Consider the following 23,473-nt stretch of genomic DNA (forward strand, 5'->3'; position numbering starts at 1 on the left):
CGCAGCATTTGCAGATTTCTGCTTACTAGAAGAAAAGCCAGCTTTACCTTTCCCGCTTCTCTGACTAGCAACGAAAGCTTGATCTGCGACACGCATACTATTCCTGTTTTGCCTTGACTGGTCTTCTTGCAGCAAAACAGAAACTAACTCCTCAAATGATAAGGCATTGGGATTGCCTTTCATCATCAAGCGAAGAGTGGAAGCAAAACCCTGATAAGAATCTGGTAGACCATTCAAAACAGTCTGCACAAGTGAACTGTCTGACAGGATTTCATCTGCAGAAATGAGCTGCTCTTTGAAATCCTTGATCTTTGTCAAAAAGCTATCCATAGAATCACCTTCGTTCATATGCTCATTCTCCAACTGTTTTCGGAGATAAGCAACACGAGCCTCATTTCTTGCCTGATACAATGTGGCAAGTACATCCCAAGCATCCTTAGAAGTCCTGCAGGAGCGAATATGTGGGATAATGGTACGTTTGACAGACAGCGCAATCAAGGCATGAGCCTGCGCATCTCTACCATCCCAACGAATCTGCTCTGCTGAAAGTGGTGGTTCTCGAACAGCTGCTACAGCACTTGTGCCTGCACCATCATCAACAGTACCTGTTTCTGATGTGTTTGCAGCATTCCCAGCCACAATAGGACGTGCATCAATACCCTGCACAATATTCCATAACCCCTTTGCTACCAATACATGTCGCATCATATATGCCCACAATGGATAGTTGGTGCCATCCAACTTATCCTCAGCAGCCAACATGCGGAATACATCATTGTTGTCAGCCATGGCCAATGACTGTACTACTAGATGTAAGTGCTGTCTGCAAGAGGTAAACCTGTATAAAATCGACCTGTGCTATATAGCACAGCCCAAAACAGACGAATGGGCACCTGTCCTGCAGATTTTAATCTTGACAGAAAATCTGCACAGTAGGACGATTTTGCCTGCGCAGTACTTGGAATGCAAAAACGGAGGGCGAAATGACTTCAGATCAAAATTCTGAAACGACCTAGCCCTACGGGCTATCCCACGGCATATACTAACCTGCAGACGCTCGTGAAACCTCGTTGCAATCGGAGGAGATGAAGCGGCAGGTGCCGGTGATCCTGCCCGGGAGGAGGAAGCCTGCTCTGATACCAATTGTTGGAATTAGGGTTGCAGGAATGCACACACAACTTCAAGAAGATGAGGAAGCTTGAGCACAACACAGTAGTGTATTATGAGTGCCAAAAATGAAGATTACAAGCCCTAGAAGATAATGGGCGTATATACAATGCACGGGGAAAAAAACCTCCTAGTGAGGGAAAAAGTGCCCCGGCGGTCCTAAGTGTGTTCACACACATCACTACTATAATATGGTAACACTCCTTAAAAAGTGTCTTTTGTAGGCACACCACTTTTGAGTGCAATGAGGCTTTGTGTAATACGTACTTCATTGCCAAGTTATGTGAGAGAAATTTGTGTCGATACCTACAAATATGACATTTTTAATGGACTATAGGACTTTGAGAAAACATCTAAAAAAAGCTACATTTTCCTATCTTGACCAATAAGGAAGTGACAAGCAAACCTTGGCATGCACATCATAGATATTGTGGTGTGGGCACATGTATTGGTGGAATGGCGTACACATTGATCGTGCTTGCCTAAGGAAGCCATATGTTTTAGCTGATATATCTTTCTAATCCTTTTCTCTCTTTTATCTTTCTAATCCTTTTATCTCTTTGATCATGCTTGCCTAAGGAATCCATATGTTTTAGCTGATATATCTTTCTAATCCTTTTAGATCTCTTTTCAATGGTGCAGCTGTGCTAGTATTGATTATAGATATATCAGTTGTCAATCAAAGCTTAGACATTGCTTTAGAATGACCATTATATTGATCTCTGAAATCCTAGGTGCTGTTCCCAAGTAATGAACTTGCTCCAAAGCGTGCTGTGATGGTTCTCATGCTACATTCAATCCTACAATTGTTAGAGTCATACACACTGCCAGAAGCATAATTTCCATTGAATTCAATCTTGCAATTGTCCATGTCTCGCTTACTCGGAGGTGTGATTTCTAGTGATTAACCTAATTATTTATTGGAATTTAATAGCCATGAGAACTGGAAGGAGCTTCAAAACATCATAAACCATTCAAAAGCCATGCAAGCGATAGAGTTCAATGAGAAAAATAGAGAGATTTTGAGGGTATGGAATCATTAGAACAAAGAAGCCGCACCAGTTCTACTTGGCGCTCGTGCAAGTGAAAAAGGCTACTTTGACCCAAAGGGTGGTTGTTCACCCTGTTCATTATGGGTTCGTAGTGCCGAGAGGGCCTTAGAGCATTCTAGTTCAATTAGTGTGATTGATGGGTCCTGTGTGCTCACAAAAGGTATAGAGCTAGGCCAAGGCCAAAATGAGCTTGAAAATAGCAGAGCGTAGGACTTGTTCCTAAGGGCGATAAATCTGTTGGATGCTAAAAATCTCATGTGCACTACTGCAAAGTCAGGAATGTGCCAACTCTTTGCTAGAGCGTGGGGTGTGAATGAGGACCTCCCCTACTATTGGAAATAAACTCTAGCATATTTCTTTTATTACAATGATTCTCAGCTTGTAATTACAATGTGATTTCTGATTCCAGCCAGAACCAAATAAACTAGAAGCCCTATCTATCAATATATAATGATCTCTCCTTGGAAATAGGACAAGTGAAGAACTATGTAGATGCCTTTGCCAAAACCCTAGCTATGACCACATGGGGAAATATATTCAAAGTTGCCAAGGTGGAACAAAAAACTCAGTCAGGAATCAAAGCTGAGATATAAAAGATCATGTGGTAGGTGCAAGTCTATTCCTAAGCTCTACCACATGCATTGCAACATCAGTAACAACAACAAATTCCATTATCCTAGTCCAAAACAACCAGAATGATTGTAGGAGAAAAAAATGAATCACCACACATCCAAAACTGCGAATTTAACAATCCAAACTCCTTCGAGTATGCAAACACTAATAGAGAGCTGCCCAAAAGTCTATTGCGATCTAGGAATATGCTCATGGTTTTAATCTCCAATTGCCTACGATTGCGCTTGGACCAAATCACAATTTGTCTAGGATAGATCCTGGAGCAAACTGTCAACCTACATGATGCCTTGGTGCTTGAAACTTTAAAATGCTTATAGAAATCACTCGTGAGTTTGTGTATATGCCAAATTGCATTGAGACCAATGGTGTCCAAGTGCAAGCTTTGGCTTGGCACTAGCAAGGTGAACTAAAATTGCTGTGAAATAGGGTGATTTTACGCTGGAAAAGTGGATGAAATCGATGAACTATATATAGTACAATATTGTAGGGCAACACGCATGGAAGACACTGACTCAAATCGATCGAGAAATGGAGTTCAGATGAGAAAGACTTGCTCCCCAAAAATAAAAACCAAGAGTGCTTGGGATAGCTGCTAGATGACCTTAGATTTATCTTATAGGGAGAAAACAAGTAGCAACTTTCATAGACACATTGAATCAAATGGTGAAGGAAACAACCTTTGGGATGGACGAGTCACGATCGAATTTGAAATCAATCTTGAAGGAAGCTTGGCACAAAAGAACACCTTGAGGGAGCAAGAGAGTAAGGTGGAAGCAAGAAGATGGCCTTAGCAAACTCTAGAAGAAAACTCCAATTGATGGATACAGATGAACTAACTAGATAGATGTTCTAAGTAGAAAAGCTACAAATGCAGGCAAGCCAGCTTTTAGAAATATAAATGTGATTAAGGCTGAAAGAGTTATCGAGCTTAGGAAGAGGAAACTCAAGAATAAGTTAATTGGGGAGTTCAAAGTCAAGTGGAAGGATATGTTTGAGGAAGACTTAACTTGGGAGTCGATTATTAGTTTGCTGAAGAACTCCAAATTTTGTTTAGGAGTAAACGCCTTTAAGAGGGAAAGGCTGTTATGCACCTGGTTGCTAATCCTCGGATTGGTGGACTTAGTCGAGTAGGGTTAGGGGGCCCTGTGGGGATAGAAGACTTAGAACATGCGGCCAATCAGTTGGACGCTTGTTGCTAGCGGGATGCTCTTCTATATAAGAGTGGCTAAGGCTATTGGGATGACATTCAATGCACTGATAGGTCTGGTCTGGATCATGAGCCTAGACTTGTGCCTTCTATATTGCAGACCGCAAGATACTATGTTGAGGGTTAGTACGAGACACGAGAGCTATGGGCATCGCCTCGTGGGAGTGTGATCTCTAGCTTGCATGCTTGAGGGTGATTGGGAGATGAGTTGCCTCCTGATCTTTATTTTGATTTTGTTAATCATCTTTGGACTGTGTTTAGGGTTAGGTTCTAGTGGGGTTGTCCTAGAGAACTACCCATATCAACTCGGGGGCTCTGTGTAGACGATCCCTCCGAGACTTAGGGATGGTGGCGTCATCTCCATTAGCTCGTACTCACCCCGCCCCTCTCAACTTCTCAAGTGCGAGAGAGCTCTTGCATGTGCCTCCGTCTCCTGGGGAGCTGGCTTCATGCTGCAAAGGACCTAGTCAGGCTAGTGTCCCACTGTGTCCACCCGATGTTCACCTGCTGCCTTAGCATACATCACTCCTGATCACAGACCTCCGGATGCCAAAGAAGGGGCTGACGCTCAGTCCTTGAAAGTGAGGGCTTGCTCGGATGAGTCCACCAAGCACTGCCACTACTCTTCCCTCCATATAAGAAAAGGCCAAGATAGGCTAAATACAATTGGGGAAGTCTTGATGTCGAGGTAAATGACACTCAAAACAGGTGAGTACTCTTCATAATCTTTCTATTGAGATGAGTTGTGTGGATTGCGGTGACTAAAAGAAAACACCATTAATTACAGGTCCTGTTGTATGTGACAATATCTATTGCAAATACTTTGATTTGCTTGATGCAAATCTGAAGTGAGGCACGATTTCTGTCTCTTTGCACAAACTTGCTGTGTGAAATGAATACATGGCACCGATACCTGTTTGCTTCAGCTAATTGTTATTATTGTCAAGTGCAATATGTGATTGCTTCTTGCAAGACGATGTGTTATCATAGCACAGTCACATAGGAACTCTCCTTGAATTAAGCAGTTGAAGAAGCTGTTCATGGTAGATGCATCTGGCTATTTCTGGGTTGATCCTCAAAGCATATCCTCCGGGGATTACTTGTATCTGTATAACTTTTTTAATATATCGCCCTCTGTCTAAAATTTTGGTGTAATTTGAATCATAGGATCCAAAGCTGTAATACACCATTTCTGATGTCAGTGAGAGAGTAGATCAATAATATCCAGAGTCCAGCTGTAACAGGGGCTCTGTGTCCAGGGACCATCCGAGGCAGCTATTAGTGCACTGACTTGAGGCACTAATGTTACAAATAGGGATGCCATAACATATGGAGGCTTGATTGGGTTCTCAGGAAACTAAAATTACACTAAGGTTGTTTGTATTTATAATGACACATTGGGAATAAAGCTGGTCTTTCCACAAGTTTTGAATGCATGCACACAGTTTGATCTCAAGGGTCCATGGTGTTGCAGACACCAGTGACACTTGAAGCAGGAGGTACTGTTTTGTGACAGGTTCCAATATTGAGTTGGCATGATCCTCACTGCATTTTTCTTGATGCATTGCACTGTCCTCTTGTAAATTCATGATTGCATGCATTTCAGTTAATTATATGACGATAGTTCCATAAGCTCCCTATGCAAATGGACTAATCCTTGCCTTTCTTTTCTTTCCTTTTTGTATTTCTGTTTTTTTGTTCTTATTTCCTTAAATATCGTGTGTTCAAGAATGCCAGAAATATCATAAAAATTATGATCACATAGAAGAGCCTCAGAACAAATCCTCTGTTTATGAAAACATGCACTAAAAACCAAAGCCTGGGTTATTAGGTGCCTTAATTTGTTTCCATGGTGCGGCGACTCAGTAACCATTTACCTTTGGGTAGGCACCCATGTATGCCTGACGTAAGTTAATATCATCTTCTAGTTCATCAAGGTTGGCATGTAACAAATGATAATTCAATCCTGCTTTCACATGGGTACTTGGATAAAGGTCTGAATGTGATTTCTCTGCTTGCTGCAGCTAAAAGATTTGGCAGTTAAACTTCCTGCACAGATACATGATCGCGGTGGGCCCGAAGAAGCCTCCTGTCCATTTGTTGCTTTGGAAGGGGCTGCACAATCTCTTGGTATACCAGAGTTGGAAGGCATTTGTTTCCATGACCAGAAGGGTGGCAATCAAACCATTCGGATTGTTCACGACTATGAATCCAATGGTGCATCCAGCCCTTATGCAACACCCAATGGAGCTTTACACTTACCGCAAAGGGTTGTTTCACAGAATGTAACACCTAGAGTTAATACCCTAGAGACTGAAAATAGTGCAGAAGTTGGAAATGGCGGATGTAAACCTGCCGACACATCAAGAGTTTCAGATGATGTTCATGTGGATGACAAGGGAATGGCAGCTGCAAACAATGGAACTAAAGTAGTCTTATGGCATGCAACGGTGGGATCCTTGCAGGACAGCAAAGGAACTGTAGAGGACACTGATGCTTCAAATGGTGGAAATTCATCTCTTGATACGAATGACAATCACTTAAAACAGCATGTGGAGACAGAATGGGTGGAGCAAGACGAGCCTGGAGTGTACATCACGTTCACATCTTTACCAGGTGGTGGCAAAGATTTAAAGCGAGTCAGATTCAGGTCAGTAATACAATTTTTGTGACGTGCACAAGTCATGCATATGGGTACGTGTGGACGCACGTGTGCGTGTGTGCATGCATGTGTGTGGGGAGAGAGAGAGAGAGAGAGAGAGAGAGAGAGAGAGAGAGAGAGAGAGAGAGAGTCATATTGACATCCACGGGAGGCCTAATATGCCTATGGGACAATGCAAAATGTCAGAAGGACTTACAATATCTGGATAAACCAGAGAGTCGAGGAGTGCACATGGCATCTCAGCTCGAGGTTATTATAGCATACACCTAAATGCTAGTCCTATCATAAAATGGTCTTCATTACATAAGCTTAAGACTGAGAGTCTTTGGGTTTCGATTTGAAATCTATAGTTAGAGAGAGAGAGATTCTATTAATGTCCATGGAAGACCAACATTGTGAGACAGCAAAAAACGATCTAGTACATTCATTAGTTCAAGATTGAGAGTCTTTGGGTTTAGATTTGAGATATCTAATTAGAGAGAGAGTCTCTTAATGTCCACGGAAGACCAACATTATGAGAGAACAAAAAACCATCTAGTACATCTGCTTAGGGAGAGTGCATGGCAGCTCCCAGGGAGTGTAAAAATCAACGTACCTACATAATAGTCTGAAAAACATAATCAGCGATACATCATTTTAAGACTGAGAGTCTTTTGGTTTGGATGTAAACTCTTTGATGATTGCTATGCCTTCACGGTATATTGCCCTTTTTCCATCCTTCTAGCAGCCTTGACCTTGGCCAATTCTTTTGCCTTAGCCTTCAATTGAGCTTGTGTGAGTTCCTCAACTATTCATAGCTTGGTCCCTTTCAACTTGTAAGATTGTTGGAGAAGCTTGATCCGTAAGTCTTGGGATTTAAGTGTAATGATAGCAAGTCCTCCAGAGTGCCGGATATTAGTTGCTCCATCATCATCATCAATCTCCCATTCAATGCTTGTGCTGAAGTCTCCCTGAAAGAGTCCTCTTTGTACCAGCCTCAAGGAGTCCTCCTCTAATCTTCAATGCATTGTCACGTCTGGCCCTGTGTTCCTTGAACTCTCTCAGATATCAGTTTTACTTGCCTTTGTATCAACCTCCACAATCACTTCTTTCTTACTCATTTGTACTTCAGTGTGAACAAGATCTTTAACTATAGAGACCGGTCAAGGGGTAGGGGGAGAAGCCTTGCAAGCTTTCACTACCTCATCAATTCTTGCCTGCTTGCGAGGTCCTTCAAGAACCTGAAGTTTAGCTGTCACAGCTGCCAACTGCATCTTTAACTCTCTCACCTCTTGCTGTAGATAATAAATCTGTTCATGTGTTCCAATGATGGGTTGATTCAGACCTCCTCAGTAGAACGTCTGAGCATACGGAGAGGGTCAGATTCTGCTGTTTGTAGTTGCTGGAGTTGAGGGGAGCTCGAGGAAAGGCTAGGCCATTCCATACTGGCCCAAAAAAACCCTGGATGAGACTAACCCCGGGGTTGGGCTAGGGGTTCATCCCAGCTCGTGGTTAGGGGAAAGCTTGCTTGCTGCTGCCTACTAACTAACTAACTAACAATGGGGTCCTGCTGCAAGCGCACTGCCTTCTGTTGGTCTACGTAGAAGTGAAGAGAGGGGAGAGGGGCTATGTAGGTGGAGCGGAAGAGTTTCACAGGTGGAGTAGAGCAGAGAACTTACGTAGGTGGAGAGAGGGGCTACGTAGGTGGAGCGGAGGAGCTACGAAGGTGGAGCGGAGAAGTCATGCAAGTGGAGAGAGGGGCTACGCACGCGTGAGACCCTTCAGGATCTGTGGGACTGGTGACCACTATTAAACTAATAGTTTTAAGTAGCTTCCTAGCTTTTTGGCCAGCTGTTCCAATAGGTTTTTCAGATTTCCTCTGTTGCCCCTATATCCTACTCTGACGTGTGCATAGGCTCTACATCTTAGGAGTACATGTTCATCTTCTACTGCCCCTGTGGGGCAGATTTTGTCGGTTCTTTCCTCTCTGGGGATCCTGGGTCTTGTCCACCTGCCCTTCACCACCTCTAGATCATTGATATGTCTCCCCCAGGGTATTTTTGCATTCCACAGATGTCCATTGGGTGAATTTTCTGTTTGTAGAACTGGACTTTTGTATCTCAGGTTATGCCATAATTTCTATAGCATTTTCTCCGTCATTATCCCCCTAATTTCACATGCATCCTTTGGTATATCATTGGCTGTTATGCCCCATGATTCCATCCATTTCATCCCCGCTCTATGCGGTCCCATGATTTGCATAGCTTCTATTGCCTTGTGGTATCTTGTTGGCGTCTGTCTTCTCAATTTTGTTGAGGTAAGCCATTAATTGACATGTTGCCTCCCCTTCCAGAGGTATCATACTTGTGTCAGCGAGTAGGATGGGGTAGGGTGTTTGTGCCTTAACCCCTAACTCCCGTATGAGGAAACGTTTGTGTAAGGTTTCTATTCTTTCCCAGTAGGTCCTAGAGCCCAAGCTGGACATCCGTAAAGGATCATTGTTTGCGCAAGCATGGTGTACAGAAACGTTCTCATTTCCCAATTCCATAGATGTGCCTTTTGCACTTAATTTATTTGAAAGTTGTATAGAGCTTTCAAACCTCCTAGAATTCTTTTCTCCACACATGCATTCCATTTGTAGCTATTTGCAAATTCCTTCCCTATATATTTATATGTGTTGACTATTTCCAAGGGCTCTGCTTCAAAGGTGACGTCAATCTGTTTGTTATGGGTCCCAATCACAATTACTTTTGTTTTGTCTATGTTGACCTGCATTCCTGAGTGTCTGCAGAAGTCCCCAGTTGCATCCAAATATGCTTGCATGTTCTCCTTGCTATTTGCAATGATGAAGACAATACAGGGGTAAGTTTGTCTATTGATGTTGAAGAGGGAGATGTCAAGAATGTGAATGTCACATTGCAATGGACTCTAAGGGATGTGTGAGAACACCTATTGGTCATGGAGGACGGCATGTCAAAGTCCTACTTTACCTTAAATAATGGTAAGATCAGCTGCCGTATGGAGAAGTGCATGCATAGTGCCAATTTCATTCCTCCTGCAACTTTGAAGATTGCTAACAATGTGTTTGACTAATGCAGCATTTAATTTTTTATCAAATCCTAGTCATTGCTTCAAAAGATGATGGACAATTAAATTGAGATGTTATTTCTTTTGATGTTCTCCTTTCAGTTAAATGTTTTTCAAAGAAATTGTGGATTTTATGACTAGTTTTAATTTTTTTAGGCTTTGATATATATTAAGGGGTAAGGGCCCTTTTTACATCACATTCTCACTTTCATGTTTAGAGAGCCATAGAAACTCCCACCCTCAAAAGTTACTCACTCCATCAGTCGCTATTTGCCATGGATTTAGCTCGAACTGCATTCCATGATTTCATCTCGTTGCAAACTACATTTGCAGGTCGTGAGGAAGAGCTATTTTTAATGTTTGATAGGACTTTATATGTCCTAGGCACATATATGCGAACCAAGGATGACTTCGCAGATCTCATCCTCTACGTGCAAGAGAATTTCACAAATTTTGCTTATACACTTAACCACTCTTCAAAGATATGGGTTCCCATAGATTACATAAAGCATTTGTTCCTGGAGGAACCCAAGTTTGTAAAGTGCTTGGCCCGCTCTTGTGATAATCTTACAGAGGAAGGGTTTAGGACGGTAGAAGTAAAAGACATCCTAAAAGCGGGGATCACAGGAAATACAAGTACTAAATTCCTTTATGGGAGATGACATTCATCTTTCTTCTCCAACAAGGAAATTTAGAGAAAGAAGCCTCATCGTCCACCACCCCCTCTAGTAGAACTGTTGATCTCCTCATCCCTAGACTAGACTCTAACATGTACATGGAAGAGAGTCTTGATCATGCAAGAGAGGACATGGAAGCAGCTCAAGCATTGAGCCTACTTCAAGAGCCCCCAGTAGAGCAAGAATCTGCATCGGGGACCGCTGACCCAGAATCGGCGGACTTATGGTCCTTGTCCCCCCTCATCATCGATGGAGAAGAGTACGTATTCCTCCATGACATAGAGGTTCTTTTTGGACTGCAAGAGGATGAGGCACTCGGAGTCCTATCTGGGTTCGATGCTGACACAAGTGTCAGAGATCCCGGGGTTTTAGGTTCCGAAGACCAGACAATGGAAGACTTTCTCTTGACGATGCTGGTTTCAATGAGGGATGCAGACATGTCCATATATGATGCACAGCCCTCTCATGCAGAAGTTTCCTCCTCCAACACAGGTTGGGAGAAAGCCTCCACCTCCCAAATGGAACATCACACAGCACCTAGTTCCATCAACATTGCAAATGAGGAAGGGATAGAAGCCGATAATGCTAAGTTCGAACAATATTTTTTATTTTGATGTTCTTTCAGTATAATTTGTTTTGTCAGTCTTCTAATGTTTGTTGAATTGTTGCAGGACGTGTTTGATCTTGATAAATTCTCATCTTGATGGGATAATTAATGTTCACAGCACATTTGGGTGAGATCATTCTTTGGCCCATTACCTTGGCAAAGTCGCAGAGCACCTCGTGGTCCTTCGGAGCTGCTGAAGTGCAAGGCATTGTCGTGCACTATCGTATACTCCAACATTACTCGGAATGCCGACAAAGTGATTTTGGTACACCGCCTAGCTGCTATCAATGCTTTTGGATCGAACATTCACGGTAGGGCATTGGCAGGGCAACAAGCAGAAGAGGAGGATGTTAGTGCTATTATGACTAGGTTTATGTCTAGGATTCCACTAGGGGATTCAAAGACCCCTATAGTCAATGTAGCTAAGAAGAAAGAAAGCCTGTGAGGCCTTTTGTAAATATAAACATATATTTCAATGGATACATGACTTTAATGACTACATGTCTTTATTATTTTCTTTAATTCATTGTTGCTCGTCATGAATTCATAATATTTATTCCATTGTATTTTGTTTAATTTTTCGATTATATATTTTCTCCATCCTTTTAATTGTGTTAATTTAATGCATTTCTAGCCAATTTAGTATGATTTTCACCAATTTTGGGTATCGAAAGTTCATTTCTGTTAAATCCTAGAGGAATTTCACCATGGCGCAGAAAGGAAAGGTGTCCGGGACGTCGCCAAGAGCCTAGAACGCCTAAAACCCGCCACGGCATGAATTTGGGCAGAATGTGGGCATTCTGCACAAATTCGTGCCGTGGCGGGTTTTAGGCGTTCTAGGCTATCAGCAACGTCCCATGCACTTTTCCCTTCTGCAGCACGGTGAACCTGGTACTTGTCGGAGACGTGCTCGAATGGTGCCATGAGTAAAGGAGTGTAGAGAAGCAAGCTTGAAGGAGCAACACGCAGGAAGAGGGAGGGCGAGGAGGAGGGATAAGGGAGGGAGGACTAGCAGTTGAAGATGAAGGAAGGGGGGTGGACTAGCAGGTGTGGAGGGATAGGAGGAGTAGGCGTGGAGGAGGAGGGAGGGAGGAGGGAGGAGCAGGAGGGAGGGGGGGAGGAGCAAGCGTGGAGGAGGGAGGGGGAGGGGAGGAGAAGAAGGCGTGGAGAAGGGAGGGAGGCAGGCATGGAGGAGGGAGGGAGGGGGAGGGGAGGAGGAGCAGGCGTGGAGGAGGGAGGGAGGAAGGGGGAGGAGAAGGAAGGGGGAGGAGGGAGTGAGGAGGGAGAGGGGGGAGGCGGAGGAGGAGGGAGGGGGAGGAGGGAGTGATGAGGGGGAGGGAGGGAGGAAATTCAAAATTCGAATTTTGAATTTTGAATTTGTTGGTTCCCACCTAGGAGTAAGAGTTGTGTAAGAGGTGGGGTCACTTTTGGGTTTAACCGACCTAGGTGAGGGGGGGTTAGGACTTTTTAGGACCTACCTTGACCCTTTCATTAGGACTAATCCATTTCTTAATCCATTCCTTATAAGGCCCTTTTGAGACCCCATTTCTCCCCTAATGGGAATGCTCTGCCACAAATAACATTTCTAGCATCATCTCTAACCTGAGTGTCATGATCTGTTTGTGAGAAGGGAGGCATAAAAATCTGTAGCTATGCATAAGATGACATCTGGCTTTATCTTTAAAACCCTATCTGAGTCAATAAGCTGTGAGACACTCTCTCTATTATGTCTAGGGCCAAGAGTAAAAGAAGTGTTTATTGAACTTATCCCCCATCTGGTCTAGAATGACCCACGAGCATGAAAGACATACTCTGCTCTGTGATCAAGCAATATCTGTTGTTGATCCCTTGCTGCATGCAACAAGGCACTCATGAATCCAAGCATCCATGGACCATTTCAACTCTTCCCTCTGCAGGGCTATCAACAGTTATGAGAATACCAATCTCATGTCTAAGGATCTTCCGTCTCTTATTACTACCAGTATAATGATGAAATTCACTAATAACAGTGAGGGTTGCAACCATAAGTGAGGGAGATGGCATTCCTCCTTGAATATGTGAAACCTAGATCTGCATAAATACCTTGGTGAGGTCCTCCTCTATGTAGAAAGCATTTGGAATCCCAATACTAGCTCCCCAAAACGCACATGCAATGCTGCAGAGTATAGTATCAGAACAAAAATTATTCCTTACAAGTAGCCTAGCCATCAGAAATTTTAGAATATGAGCGTCCTTCAGAAATTATTGCTTTTAGTGTGGAACAACTGTCTACAAAACATTAGGATTCAGCAACAGCAATACAATAGGAGTACTTTGGAAACACAATATACCTTTGTAAGACTAGAATATATCCAATCATACAAATTTATATTTTTTTGTTCTGAAGTCCAAAAATCTACACAGAAAATAAAAGAGAAAACGAAAGAGAGAAAAAAAGAGGTAACAAAAACTTATTAGAAAACAAAAGGAAGACATACTTAGCAAGCAAAGCAACATCATCAGTGCGCCCAAGCATAAGCAACTATATACCAGGTTTCTAAAGACCCACAAAGTCTCTTGGTAGACAAACCCAGTGCTTACTAAAATGAGTCAAATTAACAAAAGAGAAAGAAATCAACAAATAAAGAAGAAAGGAATAAGGTGGCTAAGTAAAAATAAACAAGTAAATCAAGAAACAAAATCTTCCAAAAAACAAGAATAAAATCTCTCTCTCTCTCTCTCATTTAAAACATAAAAAACTAAATGAACCCCTTACACTTATATACATCTTCCTACAAAGATGCAAAATTACATTCCTAACTTAGAAAGCACATACATACTCAATCAAACTCTCTTTTGAAACTAAAAAAAAAAACAAGCTATTCATCTCTCAGCTTATGTTCAATCATTCTAAAAATACCTAAGGCTGATACACCATAGATAAAAGACTACATATCTAAGATTATGTGTTTTTTTCATTATTTTTCTTGGATGAAAAAAAACATATATTTAGTCCCTACGTAGTTATTAGCTTTCGCATAGACACACTACATTGATTGATAAAAGACTCCTTAGTTGTACAAAGGCAAGAAAATCTATGGAATTGGAAAGAAATGACTCCATATGTTGCCAAATAAGAAATGTTTTAAGTCAATGTGAGGCATTTTTATAATGTGTGAACCACTATATTCAGGTTGTTCAAGGTTATCATATATATCAACCTCTAATCCTAAGGTAGATTGAGAAAGTCTAAGATCTAAGAAAACACAAGAATCCCCTCTTGAAGTGTAGTTCAGCTCACAAGAGTCACAAGGACAGATTCCTTGCACAAGCATCTTTGTACATAAAGTTTTGAAAGTCAGTGCAAGTATTGATAGAAATAAGACGTTGCATAAACTCAAATTCATAAGTGAAAGGATAAAAGCTTGCTAAAAAGATAGCACAATTAGTGCCCATGGGAATTTCTATAATTTGTTGAAACGAAGAATCACCTATTGTGATGTAAAGATTATCTAAAAGAAATTCTATCCAAGAGCAAACGTCTTCAATACTTACTACCTTTGTATCTTCTCTTTTTAGAGTCGATGTCGTCCCCGCTGAACATTTAGACAACCAAGAACGAGCCTTAGAGGGAGCAAGTTCAGATTAGCTTCCAAAGCATGTCAGTAATTTAAGGCAAGAATCCCAGCACAATTACCAGTACAAAACCTTCTCCATAACATTTTTCTTTTGTCAACAAACTCTGACACTTCAAAATTTACAGAGATATGGAAATGTGACAGGATTTTCTGACCGCATCTACAGGGTAATCAACAGACATCTACCTTAAGATAGTAACACGAGATAGATGATTCTGGTAAGGAGAATCGTGATAATGTAGAGGGTGCTTCAGTTTAAAAATGTACTACACTTCCTAAGCATTCAAGCTTGATGACAGGAAAAAGGTAAGAATGTTGACCAGGCCTTACTAGAAAGCTCCTCCCCCCAACCCACAAAAAAATAAAAAACATATCCTGAAAGTGAAGATAGTAAACCAATATTTCAAAGAGGCTATCTGTCATACTCAATAGTCTGAATCAGAAATAAACGAGTCAGATTTTACCTCCCGTTTACTAAATGTTTGAATGTACAAGGTAATTGTAAAAAGACGTGTCCTTTGATTAACATGACCAGTAAAGAGAAGTCATCCCAACGACAATACACAGAGACAATTTAAATTGTGACAGTATCAGAACTTGCAGCCATTTACTTACTGTCTGCAAGACCAAATCATGTTTGACATTAAGAGTGATGGATCTCCAATGGCTATGTACACCTACATTTGTTGAAGTATATCCTCCTTGTGTTTGGAGACCCTTCAGATGCGAAGTTACCAAAGCTAGTACTCGTATGTCAGTATGATCTTGTACGCTATTCAATCCCTACTCTGACCATGCCACATCTATCCAAACTGTGTGGATATTTTACACGGCCTGCTGAAAGTCACCAGGTGAAGTCGCCAGAAAAACATAGAAGTGCAGAATTCTTGATGACACCCTTACTCATCCATACTGTCTTCAGCTGTTTTGCAGCTTGCACGAAGCTAGCAATTACGTGCAACTCATCCATTTGCTGCACAGAAAAGAGTAAAATCAACCTACTAGCAACAAAGAATATTCAAGTGAAATTAGAAATTTTGGTAAACTTAATCAGCCATTATATGTACCTAGATGAATCCAGGAACAATCCCGAACTCATCCTCTAAAAATACAACATAGTGCAGTTTCAATCCCACGATAGTCACTCAAAAGGCAACCAAAAATGCATCAGACGATGCGCAATGAACTTTAAGGGTTCGTTGAAGCAGCTGCTAAAAACTTTTATTGATTGCCTGCACATTGTGAAAAGGAAAGAAATGTGCTATCTAAGCCTTCTAGTGGGAAAAAAGGGGATGATTACTTCCCATGGCGAAGGGGGAAGCAGCCATTGAAGTGAATCATAGATAAATTTCACTTGCAGTGTGAGTGGACTGAACCAGAAATTAACAGGAGAAACCAAGCTTTTGGAGCTAATGAGGGACAAAGTTTCCTGGTAGGAGTCCTCCACCAAACAATGTCGCTGTAATATCCTTCTGAAAGAACTGAGATCAAGCGCTCATATGCAAACAAAACAACCAGATGAATCAAAGCAGCCAGAAGTGCAGAAAGACCCATTCTCAGTTTAGCACGCAGGGTAACTTATACCGTCTGAATTTCTCTCTTGTAATTCTTATATTCTGAGCTAGGAGCTTGTTTTTCTGAAATGAAAAGCCTGGAAGGTTTCTCACCTGCGACATGAAATGCCTTTCCACAGCATCAACAAGCTGCTCCTTTGAGGGATTTGGACATAATTCCACCTGTGTGATCAAACAGAAAATTTGATTTCGTAAACTGTACTAGGTCCAGGAAAAAGGCTAACTGCAAGCCAAGGAAAATGGCTAGAAACATTATCACGAGGGGGGAAAAAATCTTTACGATTGGAATTATGTCACGATGTGATGCTTAACACACCAAGAAATCAGACGACGCAGATTGCAGTACTTTCGTTGACGAGTCACTCCTGTTAGCCACAGCGCGGGGTCTTCCTCGGTTTGAAGGGCGCTTCGAAAAATCCTCTGCGGAGGCAGCACACAGAACCGGATTGTTAACTACAGAAAGCTCTCCTCCCAGAAATCACACACAAGGGAATTGAAATGAATAATTTCAAGAACCATTCAACAAAGATGTTCCTCGCGCGCTGGATGGATCAAGTAACTATAAAAAGATTGCCCAGAAAAAATTGAGATGCGTCTAGCAATTAAGAATGAAGTCCACAGAAGAATCTCAACTTGGGAAACAAGTATACCGACCTACGTTTGGTCTGCTTGTTGGAAAGATATCTTCACAATCGTTTTCATCGTCAACCTGGAGACCAGTGGGAGCCTCAAGCACACTCAATGCAAGTTTCACTTCAAGCCCGTTTGTGAGTTCCTGTAATTGAACCAACCTGCCGATGGACGCCATTCAGCAGATGAACTGAACCAATTTGGCAGCGAAAATTATGCTTCTAAGCCCTACTTTAAATTCAAGAATTAGACAGAAGCTCAGAGCGATCGGAAGACACTCGAATTCGGAAGAGAACGGATGATACGTTAAAAGATTGATACATCGCGGCAAACTCAAGATGGATTTTTGCGGAAATCAAATCCCGTAAGGGCTTGACACTGAATCGATTCAGCAAAAAAACTTGCTGGTTTGTGCATGTAGACTTCCTCATCTAGGTAACCATTAAGAAAATAAGTCTTGACATCTAGCTGATACACATTCCATCTGCTGAGTGTCGCTATTGATGTCAAAAATCTTATTTTGGTACTAGATCATAAGTCTAATCATAATCTTGACCATATTGTTGTGCAAATCCTTTTGCAACTAGTTTGCCTTTGTATCTTTCAATGCTTCTATCTAGATTGTACTCCACTTTGTAAACCCATTTGTTTGCTATGGCCATCTTTCCTGGTGGAAGGTCGCCATGGATGTTTTTATCAAAGGTATATATATATATATATATATATAAACATAAAATCCTGATAAAATTTTATCACGCTATTTTTTTTGTTTCACAATATTCATAGTATATAGCACAAATTTGTATATTTTCTTTTGAATTCTGAAGTAAAGTATGTAAATCCTGGCGAAACTTCCAATTTTTTCACATAAAAGTTTCAAATCCTGGCGACTATTTCAAACATTTATTTTTATTAAGGCATACAAACTTTCGACACCAATATAAAATTTTTGCTTCTTAGCGAAACTAACATGAAAAAATCATCCCTGAAGGTCGCATAAGTTCCAAGTGTTGTTTTTGTACAATGTCTCCATTTTTTCATTCATAGCAGTCTACCATTCTGGCTTGTCAACTGCATCTTTGAAGAACAATGGCTCTTCTATAGCCATGATGGTAGTCATAAGAGCATAATTGATGGTTTTAACCTACATTTCTTTGCCTTTTTGAGCATATGTCATTCTTCTCTTCACTATAGCCAACCATGATATGCATTTACATGACTTCACATCTAACTTTCTGCAATGATTGTCATGTATGTGGGCATATTCTATGCACCAAAAGCTTTTGAAATTGACATGCCCTTATCTCTTGTGCCATACTACAAAAAGTGGCATCGGTTGCTATTGAGCTAACATGGCATGTAAATCTGGAACTGAAGCTAGCATTCTAAACAAGCATCCTTCCTTGACTACTTTTACTAATAATTGATATCCTCTAGATTTATCTTTAATAGTGCATTCATCTCCATCGAAGATGACTCTATAGTTGCATTCTGTCATTTGCCCAACTTAGCTGAGCGTCAAAACATAGAGTACATCTTTCACTAATCCTTTCGTACCAGTGAAATTATTCGAAGGGACAATGCCTTTCCCTTGAACTGGATTTTGTGTGTTATCTGTAGTGTAGAAAACATTCTTCTGCCCTTCTAATGGTTTCATCTCTGTGAACCGTTGCTAATGATTTGTATATGAGATGATGCACCACTGTCGATGTACCTGGGATCTTGATCTGCTTGATCAACTAGATAGCTACATTTCGCTTTTGAATTGCAATCAATGTCGAGATACACTGCATCTATCTTCTACATATCCTCAGTATACACTTAGATTCTTCTATGGCTTCCCTCTCCTCATCCACTACATCCTCAATAATTACCTCATCAAAAGGTTGATTTTGCACCTACAAAGGCTGAATTTCAACACTTGGTTGAGCATTCAATTGCTCTATATATGGCTTCTCTCTATTAAACAAAGGTAGGAGGGAATCAAACATGTCCTGTGAGCATACATTCTGCTATTTTTTACATGAAAGCATGAGTTGAACTGAGTTTTCGATAAAAATAACATCTCTACTACCAAAATCTACTTTGAGGGGGCAGATGGTAGAGTCTGTATCCCTTGCTTTCTAAACTGTATCCCACAAGTATCATCAGGCTTATTGCATTGTTTCTCAGGCACAAGAGCATAAGCAAGACAATCAAAAACACGCAAATGAGCCACAGAAGGTTTCGTGCCAAATTGGCTTAGTTTGTGGGGAGTGTTGAGATATCGAGCTCCACTCGTGATATGCCAGGGTGACCGTTGTGCATTTATGTCACCGACTTGTTAGTTGCTGCAGATGCAGTTGGTACACCGCCCATGAATAATAGCTGGATGACAGCTATCTTTATGTACTCTAGTTAGTGGCTCAGTTTGTATGCCACCTTAGTTAGCTGAGTTTGGTTTGAGACCCACATATAGGGTTCACCTATTCTTTTGTACTAAGAGAGTTCTTTTGGCTTTCACAACTAAGAAGAGGAAAACTGTTTTCAGCCTCCACCTTTGTGTATATTCCCCCATTGTGTATGTGAGAAAGCTGTAAGTGAGACTCCTTCCTTCTCTCCCACTCTCTTCACATGGTATCAGAGCTCAGTTCGTGGTGGTAAGGAGCCCAAGAAAGCAAACCAAGTTCGCGGTGTCCTAGTAAGAGGATCAGTGTTGCTTTCCTTTTTTTTTTGAGTTTGGGAGCAAATCTCTGTAGCAGCAGGTAGCACAGCCGGAAAGTGCAAGACTGCACTATCTGAGATTGGGACGCCCTTCGCGGTGTAGCGAGAGGGCAGTATATGCTACAAGTAAGGGCAAAGCCCTTGGTGAAATTATTTTTTTGATTCGAGGCCATTTTGGTGCCCGTTTTGGTGGTGGAAGTTTTTCGCAGGCACTCAAGAAAGTGCCCTGTTTTTGTTGTGCGACCACTATTCTGCAAGTCGATGAAAAGTTATTGTAGAAATTACATTGTATGCCTGTGTGCAAAGATATTGGGAGTGACAGAATCATTCTTATTGCCTGTTGATGCATAATCTCACTAGGAAGTGACTGTGTGGTTAAATACCACTCTCGTCAGTTTTGCAGATTTACCATTGTGAGGCAGAAGTTGTGTTTTTTTGCAATGACAGAATATTTTGTAGTGTTCTGTAATGGCGTCTGATGCTCTTTCGTCACAGATTGTCACTGAAAAGCTTGACAAGAACAACTTCCAAGCATGGAAGTTTAGAATGACGAATTTCCTTAAGGGAAAAGGCTATTGGGAGTTTTTTACTAGAGCTGAACAAGAACCAGTTATTCCTAATGTTCCCAATCAACAGGAGTTGCAAGCATTTAAAGGCTGGCATGAGAGAGCCAAAAAAGTTATGTACTAGCTGTCTATCAGTATTTCAGATTCTATGATTATGCATATTCACGAGGCAAGCACACCGAAGGAGGCGTGGGATATTTTGACAAAAATGTAAGCACAAATACGCAAGCCAGGAAAATGCAGCTCAAGCAGGAGTTGCATAATGTGCAGAGAGAAAATATGAGCATCAATGACTACCACATGAAGGCAAAGAAGATTGCAGATGCACTTGCTTCTATTGGGTCGCCAATGGAAGATGATGATTTAGTTTCTGTGACCTTGAATGGTCTAGGAAAGGATTATGCACAATTCCGGACATCCATTGTCGTCCGTGAGAATTTTCCTGATTTTGAGGAGTTGATTGCTCTTCTAATTTCTGAAGAGCAAAGAAATGGTGGTGCATCTTCTTCAAGAGGAACTTCAAAAGAAGCTATCTTCTACTCAAATGCTAGAAGAGGTAGAGGCAGAGGTAGAGCAGGCCGATTTGGAGGCCGTGGGCAGAAATTAGAATATGCAGCAAATTCAAGAAAACCAGTCTTATGGAGGAGGACGTGGTAACTTTAGAGGCAGGGGGAGCCAAAGAGGTCGTGGTGGATGGCAGAGAGGCCAAAATGCAAACAGCAATGTTAAATGCTACTATTGTAGTAAAATGGGTCATATGTTTAAAGACTACCTATAAAAAGTAGAATGACATCATGAGTGACTGAAAAATTGCAGCAAGGCAATTATGCATCCTCTAGTAGATAGGGTGATGACAGAAATGAGCATCTGTTTGTGGTGCAGCACATGACCAATTCTGTGACAAGTGCAGAAGAAAGCAATGATGTGTGGTATGTTGACTCAGGTGCGTCAAACCACATGACAGGTCATGCAGAATGGATGCAGGATGCAAGGAAAATGGAAAGACCAAGATTTGTGGAGATTGGTGATGATACTACACATCCTATTGTGCAGATTGGTAAAATTCCTTTGTCTATGCAGGATGGGAAAAAGAAATACCTGTCTGATGTATTTCATGTCCCGAATATCACCAAGAACCTGGTTTCTATTGGTCAAATGGTTGAGCACGGCTTGCAGGTCATATTTAATCCTCATGAATGCTTTGTTGAGGATATGAAAAATAAAGGTCGCTTGATAGCAAAAGGGAAGAAGAAGGGCAGGATGTTTACATTGGATGTGGACATGCCTGAGTTGAGTGCAGCAATGTTTGCACATGGGACCAGTGTAGTTGCAGATATTGATATCTGGCATAAACGCATTGGTCATGTTAATGTACAGTGACTTAAATGAATGCAGGCCCAAAATATTGTTGCAAGATTGCCTAAGTTCAAGGTTGCAGAAATGCCATTTGGATACGGCTAGACGCATACTGAGGTATGTGAAGTTCACACTGCAGTATGGACTATTTTATGAGACTGGGGTTCAAATACAGTTGCACGGATACACTGATGCTGAGGGCTGGTAGTATTTCTGATAGACGATCTACCAGTGGATATGTGTTCTCTTTTGGGAGTGCTGCAGTCACTTGGAAGAGTAAGAAACAGCCTACAGTTGCCTTGTCGAGCACAGAGGCTGAGTATAGGGGTGCAGCAATGGTTGCATGTGAGGTAGCTTGGTTGCATAAGCTACTTTATGATATGCATTAGTCTACAGATGGCCCAGTTGTCATTTATTGTGACAACATGAGCAGTATACACTTGGCAAGTAACCCAGTTTATCATGCTAGAACAAAGCACATTGAGGTGCATTATCACTATGTGCGGGAGAAGGTTCTAGTAGGTTTTATTGATCTAGTTTATGTCAGCACAGAGGATCAGGTAACTGACATATTCACACGAAGGCATTGGGTGCAGAGAAGCTGCGCAATTTCAAAGACTTGCTTGGTGTGTAGGAATTGGGATTGAGCTCAAGGGGGAGTGTTGAGATATCGAGCTCCACTCGTGATATGCCAGGGTGACCGTTGTGCATTTATGTCACCGACTTGTTAGCTACAGATGTGGTTGGTACACTGCCCATGAATAATCGCTGGATGACAGCTATCTTTATGTACTCTAGTTAGTGGCTCAGTTAGTATGCCACCTTAGTTAGCTGAGTTTGGTTTGAGACCACATATAGGGTTCACCTATTCTTTTAAACTAAGAGAGTTCTTTTGGCTCTCACAAACTAAGAAGAGGAAAACTGTTTTCAGCCTCCACCTTTGTGTATATTCCCCCATTGTGTATGTGAGAAAGCCGCAAGTGAGACTCCTTCCTTCTCTCCCATTCTCTTCACAGGGAGTTCATAGGGTAGCTGACTCAATCACATCACCTTTGAGTCCTAGGCTGAAATCGATTGAACCTACCTACATGTGTGAAGATGTACATATGCCAGTGAGTGCTCATGATACAATCTAATGCTAGCTATGGAAGACTTGGGGCTCTCAAATCTTCATTATTATCAGGGATGGTTTGCGTGTTGATGTAGTGGCAGTTTAGTTGGCTCCCATTTATTGTTGTGTTGAATTGGACTCCGTCTGGTGTTTCTAGTAGCACAACTCCAATTGGATTTTTTTCCCCCCAAAAAAAAACTCCAATTGGATTCATTTTTTAAACCCTATATGGCCCTAGATATTTGAGTTTGACCTTGTGGACTTTGGCATTATATAGTAGAACTAAGTCACCTTCCTTAATCCCTTATCCTTGAGGCTTCAATCAAACCATGTCTTCTATATAATAGAACTGGGTCACCTTCCTTGATCACCTTATCTTTGAGGTTTCTGTCAAACCATGCCTTCCTTCTTTTTTGTTCTGCTATCATGGCATGGTAGGAAATGAACCTTATCTCTATATGCTTTTCTAGTTGATAGAGTCTTTCCTTGAGAAACTCATGGTCTCCCATGTATTCTTATACTGTTATGCATAGGTTTGGTATTACAAATTCAGTGGGACCATTTATTCAAGGCTGTACATAATTGAAATGGTGTAAATATTGTTCTAGCCTTTTGTGTGCTTTGATATGCCAATAAGGCTACATTAAGCTTTTCTACCTAGCCAGATCTCTTGGGCTCCACTATTTTGGTGAGGATAATACATAGTACTTTGTTGGTGGACTCACCTTGTGCATTGCCTTGGGAATAGTAGGGTGTTCTTTTTCTGTGGATACTCATAAAGCTAGACAAAAGTTATTGTATTACATCCTTGACAAAATGTGTGCCTCTATTTGACACAGTTTCAA

At 41.4% G+C, this 23,473-nt stretch overlaps 1 protein-coding gene across 7 annotated transcripts in view; it reads left to right on the plus strand.

Annotated features, from left to right (window-relative positions):
- The first annotated feature begins 4,034 nt into the window (after positions 1-4,034).
- The window catches only part of LOC147605345 (uncharacterized), a 238,245-nt gene continuing 218,806 nt past the window's right edge, over positions 4,035-23,473 (plus strand). For 2 of the 7 annotated variants that reach the window (XM_086793016.1, XM_086793013.1), the window contains exons 1-2: positions 4,045-5,965; positions 6,084-6,709. In XM_086793016.1, coding sequence (XP_086649142.1) covers positions 5,909-5,965; positions 6,084-6,709 — 683 coding nt within the window. In that variant the 5' untranslated portion in view covers positions 4,045-5,908. Of the gene's footprint in view, positions 5,966-6,083; positions 6,710-10,120; positions 10,259-11,135; positions 11,567-23,473 lie in introns of those variants that run through there. The other 5 variants (XM_086793015.1, XM_086793014.1, XM_086793012.1 and 2 more) reach the window with 5 other exon arrangements.

The sequence above is a fragment of the Cibotium barometz genome, chromosome 59, assembly GCF_041138505.1.
Source record: "Cibotium barometz isolate CiBa-2024 chromosome 59, ASM4113850v1, whole genome shotgun sequence".
NCBI classification, from domain to species: domain Eukaryota; kingdom Viridiplantae; phylum Streptophyta; class Polypodiopsida; order Cyatheales; family Cibotiaceae; genus Cibotium; species Cibotium barometz.